Genomic DNA, 24,771 nt, shown 5'->3' on the forward strand with positions numbered 1-24,771 from the left:
GTAGCCTATTGCACCCTTCTAGTGCACCCACATCCCCCCACATCTTAGTGTCATCAGCAAACTTGAACAGGGTGCTTTCTACCCCCTCATCCACACAACTAAGCACCCAGAGTTATCCTCACTGCAGTATTCAACTTGTATTCCTGACAGGACAGAAAATAGCGTCATCCCATACACAATTTTGTAAGAATCCATTTTAGCAAAACTAGAGAAGTTTTAAGATTAGTTTGATATGAACTAATCAATGTCAAAATATGCATTCTAAGGCATATTGGCACTAAAAGAATGATCCATCTTCCAGCAGTACAGGCATAAATTTAGACTACACCACTATAAAATGTGAGTATCACTTAAAATAAAGAACAGAAAGTGGAAGATTTAAAGAAGTCAAAATGGCTTGGCCAGATGAAACTCCAAAGTTTCCCAGCCTTCAAAACGAAAGACAGTTAGTGCAGTTTACATAATTTGAATCTTTTTTGTCTAACATTACTTTGCTGGGAATGAAAGATGAGAGTGCTAGACGAACTGAATTAGAGAAAGCAAGAATTAAATACAAGACACTTTTTGGAGAAAAAAAAACCCCTCTGTATGTGAGCCAGCCCCATTTGAATAATCACTCTATTCAACTTCTGGTTGATTATACTTCCAATTCTTAATAAATAGCATCCTAACCAGTTTAAGAATTTGATTTGCAAAGCAGCTTTGAATTGTTATACTAAGTGACACAAACCTATGATATTGCCTAAAGCCCATACTGCTTGCTCACAAACATTTTGATGGGGCGAATGCAGCAGTCTCAGAAAAAGTGGCACAGCATCTGAAAAATAAAGCATTCCATTATTAAGTCTTAGCTCTGAAAAAGACGAGTTCATTCATATAGTTAGCTCTAAAGTGAAACACTGGCTTTCCTTTATCCCATGGGTAATACCTTCTCTGGTTAATGAGGCTTGACCCTGTTTCCAAAATATGCCAAAGTATAAACAATGCATCCTAAGACACCTTTTATTTTATGTTCTTTCACAGACAGGTCTGTAAAAGTAAAAGATTCCAGTAGCTTCGTTCTAAATTTGCAGTGAGGTTTGTTATTCATTTAACTGTATCCATCAGAAACCTTCTGCAAAAAATGTCTGAGACAAAGTCCACACACAAAGCAAATTAGGTTACTAATCATCAAGAATATTTTTGATATTCTTTTCCATCTGTTATCAATGGAAGTTTTATTCAGAATCTTTGATGAAGATCTCTAAAAACTATTCAAGATATACAAAGCAACATAAGCTATTTCCTATATCTTGTCTTCCCTATTCTTTCAGTGTGAAATTGAAATTTCCCTAAACTAAAGGGAAGGCCAAATTTACCATTACAAGAGATTTTGAAGTTTCAAATATCATCAATAAATGACTACCCAAGGACTGCCTAAAGTAGCAGCTTTAAATAGTCGTTATTAAGAACAAGGCACTTGCACTTTTACCCCATATGGGGAAAATCAGGGGCAGGAGCCGGCTCCCAAGTAGTTACTGGTTTAAGTAAACCAATCTTTAAAACATATTAACTATTTGAAACAAGACTACATGTCAAATCCTTATCTCAAAGCTACTTGCTTGTGTGGTAAGCAGGTGTAATTTTAACAAAACTTTGTTTCACAGTTAAATATTTTTCTCAACACCAATCCCATGTTACATTTCTTTAGTATACTATGACTAAGCAAGTTTTATTCAATGTTAAGCAAAAGGAATTACAATCTCACTTTGTAACCAGAGGAAAATATTCCAGGCGTTTCCAATGAATACCAAGCAAAGCAGACAAGGTTTTCATAGCTATAAGCCATTATCAAAGAATAAATATTTCCATAATGCTTAATTAGGGAAACTTCTAATGAAGTTAAATCTCTGTATACACTGTTTCTAATAAGACCATTAGAAGATACCACAATCGTCAATTCAATATTTGTTTTTGGTCCACTGAAAAGTTAGCTTTAATATGGGAAAAATAGGATGCTTAAAAATATCTTAATGTAGAGCAGATACCATTTCTATACCTCTGTTTGGAAGGGGATGTTAAAAATACTAATAAAAGCTACTTGTTCTTTAAAAGAGCAATCCAACTCCATTGAAGTTAACAGGATGTATATTCCATTGACTTCATTGGGCTTTGTCAGAACTACAAGAACAAAGCTTAGTGAATTTTGTAATCCACTACCATTGCAAAGCACACATTTTTTTTCTTTGTTAACAAATAAGTTGTATATTATTTTAAGGGCACATCTAGATGTGTCGGTATGGTGACGTTGTTACTGCACCATGATTTAGTACTTTCTTTTGGTAATACGCATGGCGCATGGTTATTTTTAGCAGCTCCTTCGTGGTAGCGGCACACTATGCTGGGAGAGCACATAGCTATGGCGACACAGTTGCTCGTCACATGTAAATGCACCCTTAATGTAACAAAAATACAAATATTTAAAGATTTATGATTTTAATTGACCTGGCAATATTTTCCCTTTCAGTTTTGTCATTTGATACTTAGAATGAATCTACTACTTCTATGCAAATAGCTTTCCATTCCCACCCAGCATCTCTTTTGTCAGATCACAGTGGACCTCAAAAGGTTATTTCAAAAATTGTAAGACTTAAAAATCCTTTTTAAAACCAAATCCAGCAATAAATAGATGCTGTTGTCAAATGACTGCAAACTTACTACAATAAAAAGAAACATTTTTTCCTTGTTATCACAGGATAAGCCAATCAAAATAGTGAATTTAAATTACTCATGCTTGTGTCAAATTAGTCAAATGTGTCACTCAAACCAGATTGCTAAATTTTAGGCACGGTATTGTCACCCAAGTCAACTCTGTTTCGAACAGCCACTTAAGAATTCAGCTTCCAATGTAGAGTTTTCAAAGATTCCTTTAAGTTCTTGAAATTAGATCATATCAAAAGTTGCCAGTTTATATTGGTACTTAGCACATTTAAAATTTGATCATACTGCTTCTGGCTAGTACAGTAAAAGTTCTGTTAACTGGCATCTTACAAGCCAGCATGTTCCACTAACCGGCATGCTGGCTTGTAAGAAAGTGAAACCAGAAAGTACCCACCATGGCACTTCTAGTTTCTCCAAGCCCCCACTGCTCGGGTCAAAGCAGCGTGCAATGCCAAGCCCCCACAGCCCAAGGGCATAACAAGCTGCATGGGGCTGTGCAGGACCTGGCTTCCTGTCCCACAGGGCCCCGTGAGGGGCAGATGGATGACCCAGATGCAGCGTGAGAAGCAGCAGCCACGGCTGCTCAACTAACCGGCATATTTTGTGGGAACGGGGGATACTGGATGACACAGCTTTTACTGTAACAGTATTATGACATTCCATTCTGTTTTACCTGTATACTTTTCTGAATTTTTAAATAAAGAAAAGAAGTTTTTTTTATAAATAGTTGATGTAGGAGAAAATAGGAAGAGACTATAGGACTCTCGAGTTCAATTCAGTTACAAAACTTGCTTGACTATTTTAGTACTCCTAGGTTCAGACCTCAAAATACAGAAGCACCTTACTAAGTTCAATACTGGAAAAAGTTCTATTGAGCTTTACTCAAAAACTGATGTTCCAGTAGCATTTTGACCTAAGAAATATTTAGGGTATAGACTTGCATAACTCTCCCCTTTTATTCAGTGACTTAGGGGAAGTTCAATTCATTCCTAACTTTAGATTCCTAAACACATGAAGGACACATCTGGTCTTCAAATGTGGTCCTTCTATTGAATTCTAAAAGGTGATATCCTCTGGACTTAGTCTGCACCTTTTTCTCCCTCACATGTAGGTAATCCCTTCAAGGGAAAGTTAAAAAAAGTGTTTGAAGACTGGAAACCAGCAGATATTAACTCTGCTAAAACAGCGTGAGTTCCCACAAGAGATTACTCACCATCTGCAAACCCAACTGAATTTAAAATCTGAGAAAATGTAGAACAAAAGCAGGTGTGCGCTTCAATTGATGCTGCTTGCCAGAGAAGAGGTAGAACTTCTGGCAGGAGACTTCATGGGCAGGTCCTTCAGCGACGTGCCTGTGATTGACAATTCAGTTTCAACCATCCTGGCTATCGCATGAAAGGACCAACCCTATAATGTGGATTGGCGAACATGCTTGAGAGAAACAGGGGTGCGGATGCTCTTTAAAGTATTATTTGATCTTCATATTTTTGTAGATCTCAGTGTGCAAGTGAAATGCATTACTGATTATCAAAGACAAATTAACTTACTGGATTGAACTACGGCTTGTGTTTGTTCTGAGGTTCCAGATGCAATGTTTGTCAAAGCCCATGCAGCTTCAAACTGTAAAGAGGGACTACAAAAAAAAAAAAAAAAAAAAAGGAGTTTGTTTTACTGAACCATGCATTTTCCATCAGCATGTAACACGGCATCATAGCAGACACTTGTGAATTCTTACAGCAATAATTTAGCAAAGGATTAGCCTTTCCAAACTAGTTTTACAGCTAACGTTTTCATTTTTGAAAGAAAATATGTACTCACTTGTCATCTCTTTCAAGACAGTGCACCAAAATAGGTAATATTCCTGATTTTATTAAGTCATCAATTGGTGGATTGCGGTCACTGGAAAGAAGCTTTCTGTTTAGGAACAAAAAATAAAAACGAAGCTTGCAAGCAGAATCCCAGAGACCAAAATATGATTTATTTTTAGAAAATTAACACAGCTAGCAACTTAGTTACACTACTTCAGCCACCTCTTCATTTAACCTAAAATATCACTGGTAAGGGGAATAAGGGTTATAACTAATGCTAGAATCATGACAATGTCAAGGAAGTCAATGATCCATTTTCAAAGCATCTTCCTCTCACATGGAGCAGCACAGGGACATAAGGAGACAAGGATTTTCAGTCATGTTTTTGTTCATCTTATTCACTATGCACGTAGTGTGTAGAGGATTGGGGCTCAGTTTAAGTGACACTACTTTAAGAGAACCACTGGTGACGAAAAAAGAGTACGGAGAGATTTAGAAGCAGATTCCTTTCCTCATTTTCTACCCCACTCCAAACTTTCTTGTGAGGGAGAGAGCTACTGGTTTGTCAAACACATCCTCTAAAGATTTGTTTTCCACTGCTGCTATAAGTACTGAATTGCTTTATGGGCCCCTGCCTGAGACAGTGCAAAATGAAATCTCCTTTCAACAGTTTAATAATGGCCAGTTAAGCACTATGAAGAGTGGAAAAATCAGTAACTGTAGGATACCCACTCTAACATAACTGCAGAAGATGATATTTAGATTACCAAGTGAGCAAAAACGCTTCCTTTTCAGGAGAGTTGCAAATGGACACCCAATATGTTTAAAAATATACCCTAGTTCCTGCAAAAAACCTTCAGCATTCATTGCTGTTCAAGAGCAGAACAGAACAGTTTAGGTTTACTGAAGAACTATAACAAGTCTTATTTCCACCGACAGCTCAAGACTCTCACTCCAAGAATCAGACAACTTCAGTTTATTTTCTGCTACCGCTATTCAATTTTCTGCCCTTGCCACATATCTAGTTATGCATTTTGGGAAACTGGAGACAAGTTTCATCTCTACTTCTCCGCCTACCCCTAAGTTCAATGTTTAGAGTGGCAGAACAGCAGGCAAGAAAAGCTGGTTACCTTTCACACCTTAGTTTAATAATAGTAACTCTGCTTTGAGGCTGTGTCAACACAAATACGTTACATTGGTTTAACAATTGTTTTTTAACCAATTCAGTTTAAAGAAGAAAAGCTAACATGATTAATGCAAGCAAGACATGGTAATTTTGCTCCGCTGTACTGAGTGTGAAATTAAGGGTTTAGCTTTAGCTTGTCATTGGGCAAAAGTGGGCACATTCTGTTACCGAGAAGAAGACTGCTCAGGGACAAGTCTGTTTTACATAGCTGAAATTTGTTTGTTACTCATCAAGGATAGTTTTCAGTAATGTTTAAAGCCTCTCCAGAATGATGGTTGCTCACTACCTCAAAATACTTAAGCACAAAAGTTATGCATGTCCACAAATCTATTGAAAAGCGGACGTTTATTATTCAATTAGTGTAAAACACAGTGATTAAAGATTTTTAAGTGTCCAACAAACAATGAAATGCCCAGTGCTTTCAACACTGCTACTGTCAGTGAACATACTGGTAGAGTTTTGATTACATAAATGAGGGCAAAAAGTCTGTAAATGAATTTTCATACTTGACACATTAAAAAGGAAAGTTCAAGTTTATACCCATTTTCAGAATTTAAATTATGTCCACTAGCTATACACAAACACAATTGATAGCCCAACTTCACTCAACTTGCTCTGAAATGAGGACTTATTTAATAGAAATCCTAAAACTCACAAGAATATAAACAAAATTCAACTTTACTGAAGTCTCAAGTTAGATCAGTTTGCTTTTACATAAAAAAAAATTCTAGCTATGACTATCACGATTTGAAGGTATTTCTGAAAGGAACTTAATTTAGTTAACTTGATCATTATTTGACATATCCAATGCACTTTAGCTAAAACTCATTTTCTTGGTTGAATATCATTACATGAATTGTAGGTCTGAGTAAACTGTGCTCTTACCTTGCAGCCTGCACTGCACTTAGCTGTACATCTTGGTTGTCACTTGAAGCATTCTGTAGTAAAATAAGTAAATTTAGAACTTGTGCATCTTACATTTGTCACTAGATCAAAAAGGCTCAGATTAAAAAAAGGTGGGGGGGGGGGACCAGGAGAGGGAAAAAGGGTTCGGGTTGTTTGTTTGTTTTTTTTACCTGTACTATCGCCTCCAAGGATGTGTTTTGCTTAAAAAAAGAAACAGACAGAAAAGTTAGAAAGGCTTTTTACTAATTAACTTTTATATGTTTATATACACGAAAGGACACAAATGATTAATTCTTACCACTCTGAAATCACCATCTATATCAGAATCTTCACAGATATCTTCATGGGGTACATTTCTTCTCTTTAACAAGTGCTCATCTCTTTTGTTCTTTAAAGAAAAAATGTATTTGCTATGTTTAGAAGCTCGGCATTTTTGCAATGGCTAAGAAGATTTTTAAAGCATTGGTAAGAGTCATGGATGTTAATAACTCAGCATACAGGAATGTGTTTTAGTAGTACAGACATTTACCTTTACCTTTCTGAAGAACAGTATAGTTATCTATTGATACACACCAGTAGCAATGAAGAATGTACTGTAGTGGCGCAATGATGACCCACAGATACCGATACCCATATTCCTTTACTCAGGCTGCTAAACTTTCTAAATTTTCCTGCTCATCTCAGCAGTAACCACTGACAATTTTTTTTTAAATCTGAAAGACTCTAAAGTTTTGAAGGCAGCCATTTTCAGCAGTTTCATTTCTATATGCATCTCACTTTGGATAGTTATACTGGAAGATTTCTTGTTTTGGGCCAAACTGTGCAAGTGAGACCATGTAAAAAGTCTCAAGTGAGACAAATTGAAGACTTCTCTCCCCATCACCAAAATCTTTATAGAACTTCCTCTGACCTCAGCCAGGTATCCCAAAATATGTTATGACGGAACTACAGAATCTCATGAAGCTTAAGGGCCTGAAGATTATGATGCAAGTGCTGAAGATAACAGGTTGGCAAATTAAAAGATCTCTTACAGAATAGTAAACATAGAAATAATGTATATCTGATAAAACATGTCCAGATAAAAGCAAATGTGCTTTACTAAAAAAAAAAAAAAAATCTATTACCCTATTGCCATAGTTTCTGTATCTTCAAAAAACTAATAAAAAGTATTTTTTGTGATGTCAATCCCTCCTTTCAAAATTCATAGGAAGTATTAAAAAAACCCTTTGCAATTTTTTTCCCATCACACACCAATTGCTCTAGACTTGCCTATACTAATTTTAATTATTTTAAGAATGATTGCTCAGCTCACTCTAGCAATTATTGCCATTCTTCTCTCCCCCACAGGGCTAACTTCTGGGTGTGCTTGACAATCTCCTGTAATGAGTTCGAAGCCTGCCAGTTCAGTCCACTGATCCCTCCTCTAGCAGTTGGCAGGTGAAAAGATAAGGCAACACACAATTTTTGTCACTATAAAGGTCACCCAACCCTGCTTTGCATGGTGGCTTTGTTCTGCTCAACTGGCTAAGATAAGTTAAGGTTTATGGCAATTAAGCCTTGCCTCTCAGTATGCTTTGGACTATGACTGATTGTTGAATTAGCGTCAGAATTAGTAGCCTTGACCCAATTTATTTGCACATAGTAAGGAAAACAGTTATTATTTGTATTTTACTGAGGATAGCTCATGGTAATATCGCTTCATTATTAGAAGCAAAGTTTACATAAAACCTAAGCAAAGTCCAGGATATAGAGCAAGGGTCAAATTCACTGGGCCCTACAGACTGAATCCTGACCCTGGGGTTTTTCATGGGTCATATGGGTGCTGCTTTGGCTTTAATTTGGAACCCAAAAAGTTAATGTTGCTGCTACTTGCCCCCTCCCTCCTTTTCCCTTGCCACTGATATCCGTCACCAGCAGCAACTGAAGATACCAATTTAAGCAGCAGCAGAAAAAGGGAGGAGAGGTGAGAAACATTAACTCCCCAGGTTTCAAAGCCAGGCCAAACAGTAGGGATTAACTTCACTGCCACAGGGACTCTGGCAACCACAGCAATAAACCCCATAGGCTGAATCCAGCCTTTGAGAGCAAGTGGTCCAGCCTGTGAGCAGCCCTTCGGGTCGGAGCCAGTCCATGGGATGTCTGACATCTCTAATACAGAGAGTAGTTTTTCAACACCACACATGCTGAAGGATTTCTTAGACATCAGATAACCGGATGGGGCAATTGGTACGTGTTCATTAAGCTAATCTGAGCCAAGCAACAAATAAAAGAATAATATATGGGCTGATTATCAATGAGACAATTATTTGGATCACAGAAGTTTGCATAACTAGTTGAAATAAAACTTCTTCAACTAGTTTACAGGAATACAACTTAGGTGAAGTTCTTAGATTCTGACTTGGTAACATCTGCCTTTCAAAAGCTTCCTTTGTACTGAAAGTGTCCAAATGTCTGCACAAATTTTATAAAAAGGATTGGCAGCATCTTTCACAAAGATCTACAAAAGAATATGCACTGTGATCATACAGATATTGGTAACTCAAAATTCTGAGACATCAAATTATTTTTCAAAGGAGCAATGTTAACTGATCTCACCTTTCTTAACTCCACAACAACTTCATTTCGTTGTCTTCTCATTGTCTGAAAAGTTGAAGACAGAACAATTAAATAATGTTCCAAATCTGGACCTAGTGACCATTATGGTTTTCCCTATATTTAAGACTTTAATTAAACCATTTTTCTTTCAACTGAGGCCATCAAAATCGGATTTTTTTATATAAAAAAAATAAAGTCAGTTAGGAAACTAATTAGGAACTAATTCCTTTACTATAAACCAGTTTTGGTCAATGAAATGCTTATTAAATGAACATGTATCCAAGTACAGGTCCTTTCCTTATTTTAATCATTGAAAAGGTTAACCTGCCTTTAATTGTTGGCCTCCCTTTAATTGTTAATAATATTTAACAATTATTTTGTTGTCTCTGCTCTCATTCATAACACTCACGACACAAATTGGCAACATGTCCTGAGTTTGGGTAACTGAACACTTCAAATAATTAACTCTTTATTCTACTATTTAAGAACATGCTAACAGATGTCTACAATGTAAAATGAAGGGGGGGGAAATCAAATGGGGAGGGCACAACACAGAAATAAATCAATGATATACTTAACACAGGACCATGGGAACAAGCAAGTTGTTTTATAATCACATAACATGGCAACAATAAAAAAACTATTCCAAATATTATTACAAACTAGTGAGGAGCAGTCATTTCGCAGATATTGTTTCAACTGCATTATTTGCCAGACCAAACACACTTGCTCTCTGGCCCAATTAATCTAATGATCTGCAAAGCTCTACCACTTTCACAAAACAGCTTGGTCTGCAGATCAGGTCACTCACCTGGGGTAGAGGAAGATGGGGGTTGGGGGAGGGAGATACACTGAATCCCCTGAAGAAATTAAACCCTGGCCACCTATATTCCACTTGCAAGCTCTAACCACAAGGCTATCCTAGAAAAACAGTGACATTGTCACCATCTCTTCTAGCCACGTTCTGACAGAAAAATAGGAGCCTTGTTTGGTTTCTAAAATAAAGGGGGTAAGTAAGATCAATCTTAAGATCTTGAGCCCCTGTCCCCTACTGGAGCCCTTGGGCAGCTTACCAATACTGGTTATTGAAACCCATTCTAAAGGCATCTAATTCCCCCCAGGCATTTTAAAGGGTATATAACTGAATCAACAGCCTACTAATTTTGCCCTGGTGCCCAGGACTCAGTGTCACAAACCAGAAGGCCTCTTGCAGATCTTGCCCTTAAAGCTGAACAAACTATTGCAGCAGACTAATGCAATGGAAGTAAAGTTACTCTGCTTGCATTCAAATCATATAAGGCACATCTAAACATATGCTTTACTGCAGAGCTGACTAATTAGCTCCACAGTAAAGCATCACTGTCTACATGTGGGTTGATATTAGTAAACTAAAACTCTGCCATAAGATAATATTGTTGGGGACAGTACAGAGTCATTTACCATGCTGAAATGGATGTACAGAGGCTGACCGCAGATGTAAATTACATCTGGTCAGCCCGGCCAGCTAGGGGCCTACTCTGCTGCCCTGGCTCAAACTGTTATCCCGGGTACACATATAGATGCTGCACCTGGGAACAGTTTAGTCCAGCTTGAATTGGTCCACAGTTTACTGCTTCGTATTAACTACATGGGTAGATGCACCAATGAAGTTTAACTTCCTTGTATGAACCATAATTAGAGCATTTGATAATTGCTCTTAAACTCACTTGAATTCATGACTGGTATGCTTAGTTTTTTGATTCTCAACCTTAAGATTTCAGTGTTAGTGCTTCACCCATGTGTATGGATTACGATGCAGCTTGTTATCACACAGTAAAACTCACCAATACTTTGATTTATTGCACACTGCTTCACAATGAATGAGGCAGTAAGGTAATATTTAATCTTTTCTATGAATCTCCGCTCACTGCACAAACTGTGCAAAACACTTAAGATTTCTTCACTTGCCACTTCACATCAGAAGAACTCAAAATGAAAAGAGATCTTCTAGGTCAGTGTGATCCTGCTATCTTAGACAACTGTCACATAATCCTTTGCACACACCAAATCAAGCTCCAGAATATCAAACTATCGTCTTAAAGAATCTATTCCTCATCTAGATTGTGAAAATAGTATTCAATCCAAATTCAAAGGAATAAGTATGCAGCTTTCCCCACTAGTCTCCAATCTGCATTCAGTTTCATAGATTTCATAGACATTAGGGCTGGAAGGCACCTTGCCAGATCATTGGGTCCAGCCCCCTGCCCAAGGAACAGAATGTCAGCTAGGGTCAGATCACCCCAGCAAAATAAGCATCCAAGAATTTCTTAAAAGGTATCTAGAGTAGGTGTTTGCACCGTTTCTGGGGGAAGTCTATTCCAGACTCTAGAGACTAGGACTGTAAAGAAGTTTTTCCTTATGTCCAGTCTAAAACAGTCTTCTAGAAGTTTGTGACCAGTAGACCTGGTCTTCCCTTGGGGAGCACAGGTGAATAGGTGTTCTCCCAGTTCCTGATGCACACCCCGTATACACTTACAGAGTACCACCAAGTCACCCCTGAGCCTTCACTTCTCCAAGACGAAGAGTCCCAATAAGGCAATGTAACAGATGCCAGAATCCATTCAGTTTGTGCATGCAACTTTAAAACTATTTCTTATTTAAGTGCTTCACTCTATAATCTTAATGCTTAAGCACCAATAAAGTCATTATGAAAAAAGATTTTCTACAAACAAACCCACTTCATAATCTAATTCTACTAATTAGATACAGCTAGAAATGTTCTCTCCTGAATGAAACACACTCAGCTGAAGCACATCCTTCAGATGCCCTGGTCTAAATACATGCTTTTGTACACAGAAGCACTTGTACAAGTTCTATCATTCAATATAAAAGCTACCTACTGTGGCAGGTTTCTCAGTCAGTTCTGCTGTAACCTAGTATTGCTATTAGAATGGCAGATATATTAATAACTGTGGTTAAATTACTGCACAAAGTTTAGACAGAAGAAACCTAACAAGCAACAAAATAAAAGCATATTTCATATATCTGAAATATGTCTCGAGTGTTGTGCTACAACTGGAGTGTTGTAGCAGTTACGGTACAGGAATTATGTAAGAAGCCAGCTTTGTAATTTTGATAGTAATTTGGGTATCTTTCATACAGCAGAAATGTACTTAAATAGAATAATATGACTATAAAGTTATAGCAGTTGAGACAAATTTGAAGCCGCTGCAGATGCTAAAAATACTCAACTCTGATGCCTGACTTGACTTCAAGTTCAGAAAGCAACCACTATACATTCCATCTGCAAGACAGTAAGAGCAATTTTTTCTGTAATGAGATTTTAATTTGTTAAAAGAATCTTGTTTTAATATTAAATTAGAATGAGAAAATTAAAGAAAACACAATTTTAATAAGAGGTTTGAATGAAGAAATGGTGGTAGACTTGTGTAGAGTAAGCTGACAATTTCAAGAAACAGTGTTAAAAGAAAGCTCAGAGGGAAGGAATTGCTAAAAGAAAGACTTCTGCAAACCAGCAATATAACCAGGAAGAAGCTTAAAGACTAGGACTTGAAATTTGAATTTGACAAAATTAAATTTTAATCTGTATTCCTGAAGAGGAATATTTGTTTTACAAGAACCTAATTTTTCCTGGAAGACTTAAACAAGACACATAATATGGAAAGTGCTCTCAACTGTTATAGAACAAGCTTCCTTTGACAAAGTGAAGTGTGAGATAAGGGGAGGGGCGGGGGAAAGAGGGAAAAGAGGTATCACTAATCTCCTTCTCATTCAAAGACAATTTAATAGGGAATGTTCCTCTAACTGCCAACATGCAAATAAAAGTGCCGCCCCACCCCCTTTGTCCTCTAGAAAGGGAAATCCTTCCAGCTTAACACAAGGTAGGGATGTGAAAGGTTAAATGATTAATCCTTTAACTGGTATGCTCAGTGATAACAGGTTAGTTTACAGTTTATCCTTCAGCTTGGGGTGGGTGCCCCAGCAGGACTCAGAAGGCACCAGGACAGGCAGAAGGGAGGGCGGGGAAGGAAGAACCAGATGGTGGGGAGAGGGATGTAGGAGGGACAAGGGAGACTAGTACCCATAGCTTAAGAGGAAAACGGCTAGCAGCTTAATGACCTGGGATCCAGGTTTTCCATTTCGCATGGAAAAACAGAAAAAAAGTGGATTTCCCCGTTTACCCAAGAAAAGGGCAGACTGCTTGTTGCAAAACCTGCAAAATCTGCATGTTTCTCCCTTAAAATGATCAATCTGCAGGCTGGCAGAGTTCCAGCCTGCAAGAGGCTGGGGGGAACCGGGGAAGGGCAGTCAGGCCAGAGGCACCATGTGCATGTACATGCACATAGCTGCCAGGCAGCCTGGAGAGCAGCTCCCTCAGGTAAGTCTGGCAGGGGCGGGGGTTTGAGGCTGACACAGGGAGGGAGGGAGTTAGGCAGGGCTGGGGCTGCTGTCCACTCGGGCAGCACCTGGGTCCCAGGGCCAGAATGTGCAGCCATAAGGCTCCAGTGGGGAACAGGACAGGGCCACAGGCAGCTTGTCCAGGGAGGGGATTGGGGCCCAGCTCCCCGCTGTTGCACACACTCCCGAGTGCCCCCAGATCTATGTGCGTGCTGCCCACTGCAGGATCGGTCTCCCTGCCCTGCTGCCCTCCCCTGGGGCCTCCACAGCCCAGTAGGCAGAACCTAGCGCAAAAGGACAGAGTGGGACCACACAGGGAAGCTCCTTGCTGCGACTGCAAGAACTGCAGCAGCAGTGGCATGGGGTTGTGCCCCTCATGGCTGCTGGGTAGGCAGGGGACACCTCACTAGGGCAGCACAGAGCTCACAGTAGCAAGAAACTTCCCTGCCCGGCCCCACTCTGCCCTGCCATGCTGGGTGCCAGAATCTGCTACTCTGCAGCAGCAGCCACCACCTCCCATGGGCAGCAGCCAGGGCTCAGACCCAGGTCTGAGCAGGGGGCCAAGGGCTCAGACCCAGGTCCTTGGCCTTGTAACCCTGGCAGCTGGGGTAAAAGGGCTGAGAGCCCTGGACATGCATTCTGTGAATGAAGGGGGCAGGGGGAGCTCTGATCTTCCATGATAAAATCCCACAACCAAATACCAAGATTTACAGGTATTTAGAATTTATTATCGTGATTGAGGCACTGATAGGCTTCCAAACTGCTTTAAAATTGTAAATGTATCAATAAAACATTGTATTCAACTTACAGGCAGGCAGGCATAGTGGCTTTTTATTTTAATCATGGATTTTGGGCTTGGGTTATTAAAGAAATTGCGATTTTATTTAAAATCAAAGAAAACCAGGATCCTTGCTAATTCCTCATCAATTAAATGCATAACTGCTCCTTTACAGGCTTCACTTAGATTGTGTTGTCTGGCTGGGCTTGCCTCCTCCACCCCTTCCCCCAGTCAAAGGGCTCTAGGAGTAGCTCCCAGCAGTTGCAGTGTTGTAGGTTAATCGTTTAACCTATAATTAGAGGAGGTTAAACAAATATTTTAAAAACAATATTTATATCCCTAACACAAGGCTCATAATAAAACAAGCAAGATCATACCTGATGCATTTCAAACATTCATTTTACTCTATTGAACAAACCATGTTTGGATTAAATGATGTTTTAGTTGGGGCAGGAGAATGAAAGTAATTTTATTAAAAGCTGGAACAACAACAAAAAGCTATTTTATGCCTGGGGACAAGACACAAAACAGAGTAAAGGACACAGGTCACCACAAGCAAAATTAAAAAACTGTAACAGCTTCCTAACATACCAAAGGCCACAACATAAGATCCTATGTAACACAGCTGCAGCACCCAGGACAGCTGGACTAGAGGCACAATCCATTAGTACATTAAGTCCTACAATAAAAAGTACCAGTCACAGGAACAGCAAATAAGACACACATTTAGAAAGCTTTAAACAAAATATTAAAAACAATGTCAGGATTTATACTTAAGTTAATAAAGTAACTGAAAATCTAGTAGTATAAAATCTAACTTATACACATGGCATTCCTCAGGGTTAATTTTTTTTTTAAAGCAATGCACAATTTAAGAGGCCAACAGTCACAAAAACATTTAGAATTTTGTAAATAGGCACATATAATTGAAATAAGCCATCTCCATGTGTAACTAAGCTCAGTAGCACTATGAAATAAAAACGTTTTCTTTTTCATGCAATTCAAATTGTGGTGGTGAGGGGAAATCACAACTGCCTAGCACCTATGGGAAATAAAACAAGAGTAAAGTGGCAAGTCTGTAAATTCAGAGCATCTGAGACTATAATTTTATAGGACAAAAATGACTGGTAAATAAATGTATAGAAACAACAGCTGAAACCAATTTGATTTGAGAAAAAGATAAGAACTTGACTGATCACTGAGTTATATATGTTTTTCATCCACGTGTGACTGGTGCAGATCATCACAAACATGTTAAAATACTGAAATTACAACTAATCAGTTATAAGTTTAACAGAACAGGCTCAACAGTTATGAATCAAAATAAATGTGATATCTGTTTAGACAGCCTATACATTTACAGAGTTTTGCATGGAATCCCCTAGACATTGAGCAATAATACTGCCACTACTGTGACCTTCTCTAGCCCAGGGGTGGACAATTATTTCAGCCTGAGGGCTGCTTACCAAGTTTTGGTGAACTGTTGAGGGCTGCTAGGATAGCAAACCCCACTGTCTGCCCTGAGGGGCCCAGGCAGTCGCTGCTAGCACAGAGCCGATGCCAGAGCTGTACAGCCCAGCGCAGCTGTTTGCACTGTACCCACTGCTTGCTGCAGCTGCCCAGAGCCCGGACTGGCTACAAACAGCTGCACCGGCTCATCACCTCTGTGCTGGGAGCAGGGGAGAGACTGGGGCTGCGCTGCCTCAGGCCCCTTCTCCACCGCCTGCCCAGGGGTGCACCTGCATGTGCCGGCGTGGAGCTGATGCTGGAGCCTGGCACAGCTGTTTGAAGCCTCCTAGCTGCAGCCAGCCCTGGCTCTGGGGAGCTGCTGCCAGCCGGAATCCCGGGCTCCTCCCAGCAGGTGGCTGGGATGCTGCAAGCCCTGCTGGGAACAGCCCGGATTCCGCTGCTGGCAGCAGCTACCCACAGCTGGAGCTGGCCATGTTGTGCCAAGCAAAATGGCCTTGTGTGCCACACTCGGCACACATGTCAGGGGGTGTCGACCCATTTTAGCCTGTATTGTTAAATTGTGATACTAACAAGCTAACAGATGACAGTCTTCTGCTTTAGCACTTTTCAAGCTATGGCTTTTGAACACACCTAGCTCACCATTCCAATACCTACCAACCAAATCCTTTCTTGCTTGCAGCTGCACTCATGCACCTAATATCACAGTCTTTTTCTCTGTCTATATTACTTCTGTTGAAGAGCCAAGATAAGCCAGAGATCTTTGCCAGAATTTAGCACAAAAGAATCTAACTTCAGAAAATACCAGCTTCCAAACACCAAAAGAATATAAAAGCCATCCCTTACATTCCCTACCAATCTGTTTGCTCCTTGGCTGCACCAAAGGATCAGAGCCTGAAAGGTTGGTCTTCATTTGGAAGCAAAAATGTAATTTATTTCCAGAGGTATTCTATATATTCTAGCTTCTTAGTAAACAACTGTTAAACATGTCAAGAGGCACTAATTTGCCTCATGATTCTTAACACACTGTTCCAGATCCACTGTTCACCTGCCTAGCCACCCCTGGCATCTAGCACACCTCTGCCTACACTCTTTTCAGCTTGCATGCACTCTTAAGTTGGCATCACAGTCCTCCAGAAACACACCATTCAAACAATGCTTTACTGTCCTCTTGGGCCCTGAACACCAGTATTCGGAAGGCAAATCATTTATCTATGAGTAAACAAAGAAAATCACAATTAGTACTTGCACTGATATCTCCCAAGGCAGAAAATATGAGCAACACAAAACCACATTACTTGTATTCAGCTAGCATATACATGATCCAGGCACTGGTGCTGAACAAATTAAGAGGTTCTCCTTCAAAGAACCCAAGAATGATGGTATTGGCCTACTGGATGGGATATCCAGCTCCCAGTCTGCAAAATGAACTGCCTGTAAGCAGACAACCACATTCATTTGGTCACACAAATCCAGAAATGAGGGAAATATCAAGCCTTATTCTAGACTGGGGTAGCCAACTTGTAGCATGCATACCACAAGCGGTACAGGCAGCCCATGTACTGGCATGTAGCAAACTGGGGAAGGAACAGCAGGAAGTAGAAAGTAGAGATGATCAGGTAAGTGAAGGGGATCAGAGGGCACTCAGGGAGGGTGCAGGGCTAATCTGTGGTATGCCCATCAAAAAGGAAGGGAAGCACCAGAACAAAAAGTCTTACTGTAATCTTATTAGTAGTAGGGTTGATAAGCTGATCAACTGACTGCCTATTATTTGACCATGATCAAAAATTGTCAGATTTTCCATGAAGCCAAGAAAGCCCTTGTGTAGGTGGTAGCCTACATTTTTATTGCATTATAGACCCCTCCACACATTACAGCTATTTTACAATCAATAGGTTAATTCTGCAGCTAAACTGAGACCAGCTATACATGCAAAATACCTTATCGCATCATAAAAAGGTCCAACCAGCTACAAAGTTAGACATGAAAGCTACATACTAACTTTATAGCTCATAGTTACCCAACTTTAAGTTGCATGTGTAAGCAGCTCCCAGCCACTGAGTGCCTACCATGCTCCCCAGAGCTGACGGGACTTACAGCCCATCTGTGCCCAGCATGTGCAAGACCCCATCACACCTTATTGCCAATGCAGGGGAAGCCTCGGCAAATAGGCAACTTGCCATGCCAGCTGAGGCCCACATGCAGCCAACACTGCGAGTCCCCCAGTACATGGGACTCACAGCCCTGGTTGCATATAAGCATAGCCAGAACTGTGAGTCCCCTATTTGCCCAGGCTCCCCATGTACTGGCCATAAAAAGGCATGATAGGATGTTATGCTAGATCCCACAATCATGCCTCCTGCCATGCACGTGGCATGGCAGGCATGATTGGGTGGATCATGCTTTACATTGTATGGTGCCTTTACCTGCACATGTAGATGGGGCCATAGTGTCTGCTAGCAATGACAGGAGTGGGGGCTCCTTGTGCTTTAGTCCTGCAGGAGTCAGGACATGCACAGACTCACATTACACTTACAGGCAGGCATTCTCCTCACCTGTTCCTCTCTGAGCTCTCCCAACCTCCTTTCTCTTGACCACTTAGCATAGCTGCGTTTTAAAAATAACTGCTGTTTTTTACAGTTGTGCACTTCGTTTTAGGGGTGCTCCAACAGAGATTTTTGGGACTGTGCAGGGCAGGGAGGCTGCTGCTGCTGTGGGCTGGGGCCAGGCCACACTGAGCTTGGGGTGGCACTGGGAAGGGGCAGGAAGGCTGCAGCCACCCAAAAACTCATCATAGGCTCACTCTTCCAGTGCTACCCACCCCGCCCTGAGTGCACCCTGACCCAGCCCTCTCTGCTGGGAAGATCCCCTCGCAGCCCCAGCACACCCCACCTCATCCAGATCCGGGGTGCATGCAGCAGTGGGAGCCACCCCACCATCCCTGTGACCCCTGGATGAGCCACTCGTGGCTCCACCTCAAACCCATCCAGGTAGTACCTGCCCCAGCTGCTGCCCCAGCCCCACTCCCTCCCTCACTGCAGGGGCCTTGATCTGCCCCCCAACACCCCTTCCCTTCCTCTCCATCACAACAGAATTACCAGCTGCATGCAGTGCTCCAAGCTGCCGGGCTGTGCTCTTCACTGCCTACGTACTGTGCTGCAGCTGCACACATGCATGCGCCACTTATTGGCCAAATTATTGGCCACATCAGGCCAATTTCCAATACAGTCAATTTTCTTTATATCTGTGCCCATCCAATATCGGACTGATGTACTGATGCATCTCTACTTTATTTCCATTTAGAAAAGAAGAATTGTTCAATCTTGAATATCATTCACAATTTACACTTACTTAACATTTATTATGAGAATTCATTACCATGTCAGAATTTTATTTTGTTTCGCAAGTGAAAATAATTTCTTTTGTAATTAGTGTAAGTGTGTGACCTACTAAAGGTAAAAGTCTCTCTCCTCAATGTTTCAAGAAATTCAAGTTTAAAATATTTGAACATTATTTAACAACAGCTGAATGATCAATTGACTAAGTGCTGTTTGACCAGTCAAATACACAGCCCTAATTAGTAGTGTTAACAGTAAAAATCCCTACAAATTCACAATAATTAATTTAGTTCATACAAACTAAGCAAAGCAGAGTACATAGAACAATGTTGTATTGCAACCATCCTTGCCTGGAATTGAATAGCAACATGAAAATTTAAGAGCAGAGAGAGACAGTTAGCCATGTTACTCTGAAGAAGTCAGGCACATGGCAGGGCAGAATGACACCTTATAAACTAATTCAGAGGGGCATAAACTTTCATAAGCAATAACTTACTTTGTCAGATATTATGAACGGACTGGCAAAGAGCATTCATTCATAGCATCTTCTCCCTGCAGGTCCATTCATAACACATAGTGAAGTAAGCTACTGCTTGCGAAAACTTATGCTTCAAGACCTACTTCATTTGTGGTTTCACAAAAACCATAAAATCTGGGACTGTCCATAAAAATCAACAAAAACAACAACTAATCTTAATAAAAATAAAATGTTGGCTCCCAGCAGTCCTTGCTGCCAGGAAGGGAAGATACCAGCTGGCAGGCTAGCATGAAGGGCAGCAGACAAGATCACAGCGGCCCCCTCGTCCCTCTTCTCCCTGCCTGGTCCTCCTCACCAATCAGAACCAAGGGGCGGGGCTGCTGCAAAATGACCATGAAATTAAAACTTTCTGCCATCATGAACCTACAAAATTGGTAAATATCCCTGCAATTTAAGTAGACTCTTACTTATGCCTCTGAATACTATTCCTCTATTTGCATACCAACTAAGCAACTAGAATGTTATAGAATCAATGTGGCATTGATTAACTCACAAGTTTCACTGTATGTCAAAAAAAACCCTTTCTGTTATGTACCTTACTATTCTCCTTGCAACCCAATAGCTTTTCAAATTTTCCTAGAATCTACTGGAAAGTGCAAGTTCACAGAGGGAAAAAATGGCATCGGACCAGTAATTACCTAAGCAAGGACACTGAACTATTTTTATTTATCTCTGTTTTAATACCAGTTTGGTTCTTTACAGCAGGGTTATACATCCCAAATATTTGGATTCAAGACTCATGAATATGCATATAAAGGAAACAGGCTTATATCCATACCCATAGTAGATGGACGAGCAACTCATCCTCCTATACCCAAACACACCCATTTGCCCAATGCTCTTACTGCCTGCAATTTACATTCCCATTACATTTCATAAACACCAACATGTATTTCTGTTAGCATGTACATGGAGAAAGCATACAACAAAGCTAGCTACTCTGTGGAGTCTGGTTTTGTTTAAGCCATAGTAACTTAAATAAATCTGAACAGCTCCAACTGAACTATCAGTAAGATGTGTCAACTTTAGATCAATGTATTATGTATAGCACTCAATTAATGCTACATGTGGTTAAATCTGAGGTGGTGTCCACATAATAGCTCTGACATGCCGTAAACTTTTCTAGGGTAGTTATTTTGATGACAGACATATTGGCGGTGTAGTGATTCTGGAGAGAGATGAGGCTGACGGTAGAACAGAACACAGAAAGGCAAAAAAGGCAAAAGGATCATTTTAGGCTCTTCCTGAATAACATTGTCATAAACTACTTTTTGCATATTCATCAGTACTTCAGTACAAGAAGCAAATGGTAAGGTTTTGAACAAGTCCATACACATACGCTGTCCAATACTTGGGTGCATGAAAGACTTGTAAAACTTCATAAAATGAGAAGAAATGCCAACTATTTTTATGTAATACGTCAAGAAACACTGGTATGATATGTGCAGCCCAGCATCTGCTTAAGTGAGCATGTGAATTAGAAGTTTAAGAGTTTCATTATCTAGCACAGCACATTAAAAGCTGTAAACATAGAAGTACCTTCTTTCTTGCCTTTCTAAAAAGAAAAGCACTAATAAAGAATAGAAATAGAGCAGATTCATATGTTTTCTTTTCAGTACAATCCAAACTGAGTGATGACTGACAACTGTATCAGTGCATAACTGCAATATAAACAGCAATATTATACAGCTGCTTCACAAATAACCTATATTCTCTATTCTTTCTGCTGCTGTATCATAAACACTAATTTTAAGTAGTCTCTCTACCTGTGAGAAACTATTGTAAAAGGTAATATCACAATTAGCATGAGACCACCAGAGAGCATGATATATTTTAGTGTGATACAAGACATTGGGGAAGAGGAGAGAGAAACAGAAGTGTGTAAATGGAAAGAAATTAAGGTAAAATGGAGGGCGTGGACACAGAGAAGCTACCACAAGATAAAGAAGTGCAGAGATTTCTCATGAGATTTGTGTCAAACCCTCTAACTGCCTGTGTGCACTCTTACCCTGCAGTAAATGAAACTAAGATTCTAGTGACCAGCACTTCCCACAAAGAAAGAGTGTGCACACACAAGCAGTTGTTGTGGACCATATGACAGATAATATACATGCCTAGTCCTTTTTACCTTGTGGTAATCTAGGTGCCCATACCCTAACTTTATTAAAAGGGTACCATTTAAAAAGAGCTAACTAATTAATCCTGGATTCTTACATGGATTGACTAATAGATTTCTTCTAAGAACAAAATGTTACAACTGCATTAAGAATCAGCTTACACACAATCAACAGTTACTAATGTAATACTTAACTAAATGCAGTCATCACTAACATCTCATGATCTAATGAAAAAATGTGATGCATAAGCAGTTAATAAATAAAAATAATAGTCACAAGCCTGAGCCATTGTATGAAAAATAAAATCAGCCACAGTAGTTATTTTAGGTACTGAGCATAATGTTCCAAGATTTGCTGGAGAGATGTCAGTCTCTAAATTTTAACAAGACTTCACAGCTAAACAATGTTTTTCATTTTGTACAAGGCTATTTAGATAATACCAGATAGGAAAATGTACCATACTTAACAGAACACAAACTTCCTGAAATGTAATCATTTTTAAGAAGAAAGTTTTTACATGCATCACTAAGGCCCCTTCAAATTTTAGTGGTTTTACAATCACATTTTTCTATTTTAAAATATCCCCTCACTTCCTCAAACAGGGAAAATAGTGAAAGACTGCATGAAGTTCAAAGTAAACAAGGTAAATAAAGTATTTTCCTACAAAGTTTCAGACGCATCAAATGTTAGGGGCTACTTGCAACATTTTTTCCCCAATAAATATATGCTCCTTAAACTGGCACATCTCCCTTCAATAGATAAAGTATGTTTCAGCAACTGAACTGAAATATGAGGTGCCAGCACATTATTGGGTTTTTTAATTATCCAAATTATAATGGCCATAAAAAAATTAAGAGAAAGACCTCAGGATTAACATATACTCAATACAGCTTCAGAAGACCTACAAAACATGTCATCTGTAGGCATCAGAAAAAGTAATGATACAAGAAACTCTAGCTTATATTTTCTTCATTTAATTTTTTGTTAATTGTTATTGTTTTTAAAGACTAATAACTGTACAAATAAACTGTCATCAAAATAGTGTAAAAATAAACAAAACTCTTACTGTCTGGACCCAGTAAATACTTTCAGTGATTTCTAAACAAAACAGAAATCCATTTGTTTGTGTTTAACGTTAAAATTGACGTTTATTAATTGAACATTGTATGGATTTACCCTGAAACCAAGTTGCTCTTGGGGTTCACCATGTGCCATGCATGGATACTTTTCCAAATTAGATTTACTCCTGTGGTATTTAGTCTCTATTTGTAGTTAGCGGGAAGCTGAGTTCAGTTTTGTCATCTTCGTATCTGTATGCATCAGTATTTTGATATGAATGCGCTTTTGTAATTTCATGATGTAACTGGAAGACAATCATGTGAGGCACCTAGCACATACCCAAAGCACTGTCTGCCTGTAAGGGGGGAAAATCAACTCCTCTATAGAAAAGACATCCAAGATAAATGGCCCTCAAGCCACTGTCACAAACCTATCTGCAGGGGATTACCCCCCAACCCCCACAGCTCTGTATTTCTCCCCACTGTGCTGCCCCTTGCCCCAAAGAACAGACAGAGTTTGCCCGAGGATAATTCCTTACCCCAGTACAGTCCACTAACATTGTATTAGACTCCACAGCAGCAGTAAGACAATCTCAGCCAGCCCCAGGTAGCCTCCCCATTGGGACATGGAAAACATTATAGGTTCCCCCTTTCCATACAAAGAGCTAACCCAGCATATCACTTACTCAGAAATCACTCTTTCCACAAGCACTCAGGGAGGAGCCAAAACAGCAAAAGGATTTATTATACAGGAGAAAAAAATTATACAAGCAAAACTGAACATACGTTTGGAAGCAAAAATAAGATGGCAAGAAAAACTCTTATCCTTTTAACTGACTACATCCTAGCTCTCCCAAGAGTCCTGCCAGTGTTTGTAGAGATCAGGCTGCCTGCTGATTCCACAAGCACTAGGAGCCCTGGACTCTCCCCAGGCCTGAGGAAACAAAGCATATTCCCGAACAGGCTTCCTAAATCACTTCCACCCAGCACTTACCAGTCACCAGAAGCCTCTAGAAATTTCTGGTCACCACACAGTGAAAAGGCAACTCAGCTTTGGGGTGAATCTATGATACATACCTTACACTCAAATCACTCTCAATAAATCCAAAATTTCAGGTAAGCGAAAGTGAATGACATACTGACCTAAGGGGCCCCCAAATCTAGAGACTGCTGAATACTGAGTTACTCTTAGGAGACGGAGAGGCTTCATTTCCATCAGCGATAGCAAGGCAAGCACATCCATTACTTCCATAAGCAGATCTGTACAATTATCCATATATCATATCACATGGTGAATAAACTATGGTAATACACTTCACATGGGGCCACCTATTGAGGCTTCCAAGAAGCTAAAAGGAACACAGCACACAGATACCCAGTTCTTAAACAGCTCTACCCAGTCAGCACATGGTGCCAATACTTCAGCATCTGGTAGTTCAAGGCCTTGGCTTAGAATATAAAACATTTTCTGTGCCAAACCTCAGTTGTGTGGGCCTCGGTTCCCTGCAAGACAATAGATGTAGCAGCCCCCAAACCTAAGCAAGGCCAATGAAGCAAAACCACCCCCCACACTGAGAAACCCCAGGGCAGAAGGGTCGAGAATCCCCGAAGCAGCAGCTCCGCAGGGGCCGTGAGGGCCTAGACAGCCGCTGTCTGACGGTGACTGAGTCAGGGCGCACGCGGCCTCCTCCGCGGCTGGCCGGCCCGGTGCGAAGCGCCCCGCGCTGCCCCGTACACAATGAGAGCCGCCCCAGCACCGGCGCGGCGACAAAAACCTGCGCTCGGCCGGGACGCGACAGCCGAAAGAAAAAGAAAAAAAATAAATAAATTAAGAAACAAGAAGCGGAGGCGGGGACCCCGGGGCGGGGCGCGGCGTGGCGTC

At 40.3% G+C, this 24,771-nt stretch overlaps 1 protein-coding gene and 1 long non-coding RNA gene across 2 annotated transcripts in view; one reads left to right on the plus strand and one right to left on the minus strand.

Moving 5' to 3' along the window:
• Positions 1-695: 695 nt before the first annotated feature.
• Positions 696-24,771, minus strand: part of LOC109308388 (importin subunit alpha-3-like) — a 24,503-nt gene continuing 427 nt past the window's right edge. Inside the window, exons 2-8 of the mRNA XM_019532665.1 lie at positions 9,196-9,240; positions 6,899-6,988; positions 6,771-6,800; positions 6,580-6,632; positions 4,519-4,614; positions 4,248-4,333; positions 696-817 (exon numbers count right to left, since the gene is read on the minus strand). Coding sequence (XP_019388210.1) covers positions 711-817; positions 4,248-4,333; positions 4,519-4,614; positions 6,580-6,632; positions 6,771-6,800; positions 6,899-6,988; positions 9,196-9,240 — 507 coding nt within the window. The 3' untranslated portion in view covers positions 696-710. The remainder of the gene's footprint in view (positions 818-4,247; positions 4,334-4,518; positions 4,615-6,579; positions 6,633-6,770; positions 6,801-6,898; positions 6,989-9,195; positions 9,241-24,771) is intronic.
• LOC109308389 overlaps positions 23,422-24,771 on the plus strand; it is a 69,976-nt gene continuing 68,626 nt past the window's right edge. The window contains exon 1 of the long non-coding RNA XR_002100598.1: positions 23,422-23,432. This is a non-coding gene — a long non-coding RNA (uncharacterized LOC109308389). The remainder of the gene's footprint in view (positions 23,433-24,771) is intronic.

Source organism: Crocodylus porosus, unplaced genomic scaffold (genome assembly GCF_001723895.1).
Source record: "Crocodylus porosus isolate Cpor-Errol unplaced genomic scaffold, CroPor_comp1, whole genome shotgun sequence".
Taxonomy (NCBI): Eukaryota; Metazoa; Chordata; order Crocodylia; family Crocodylidae; genus Crocodylus; species Crocodylus porosus.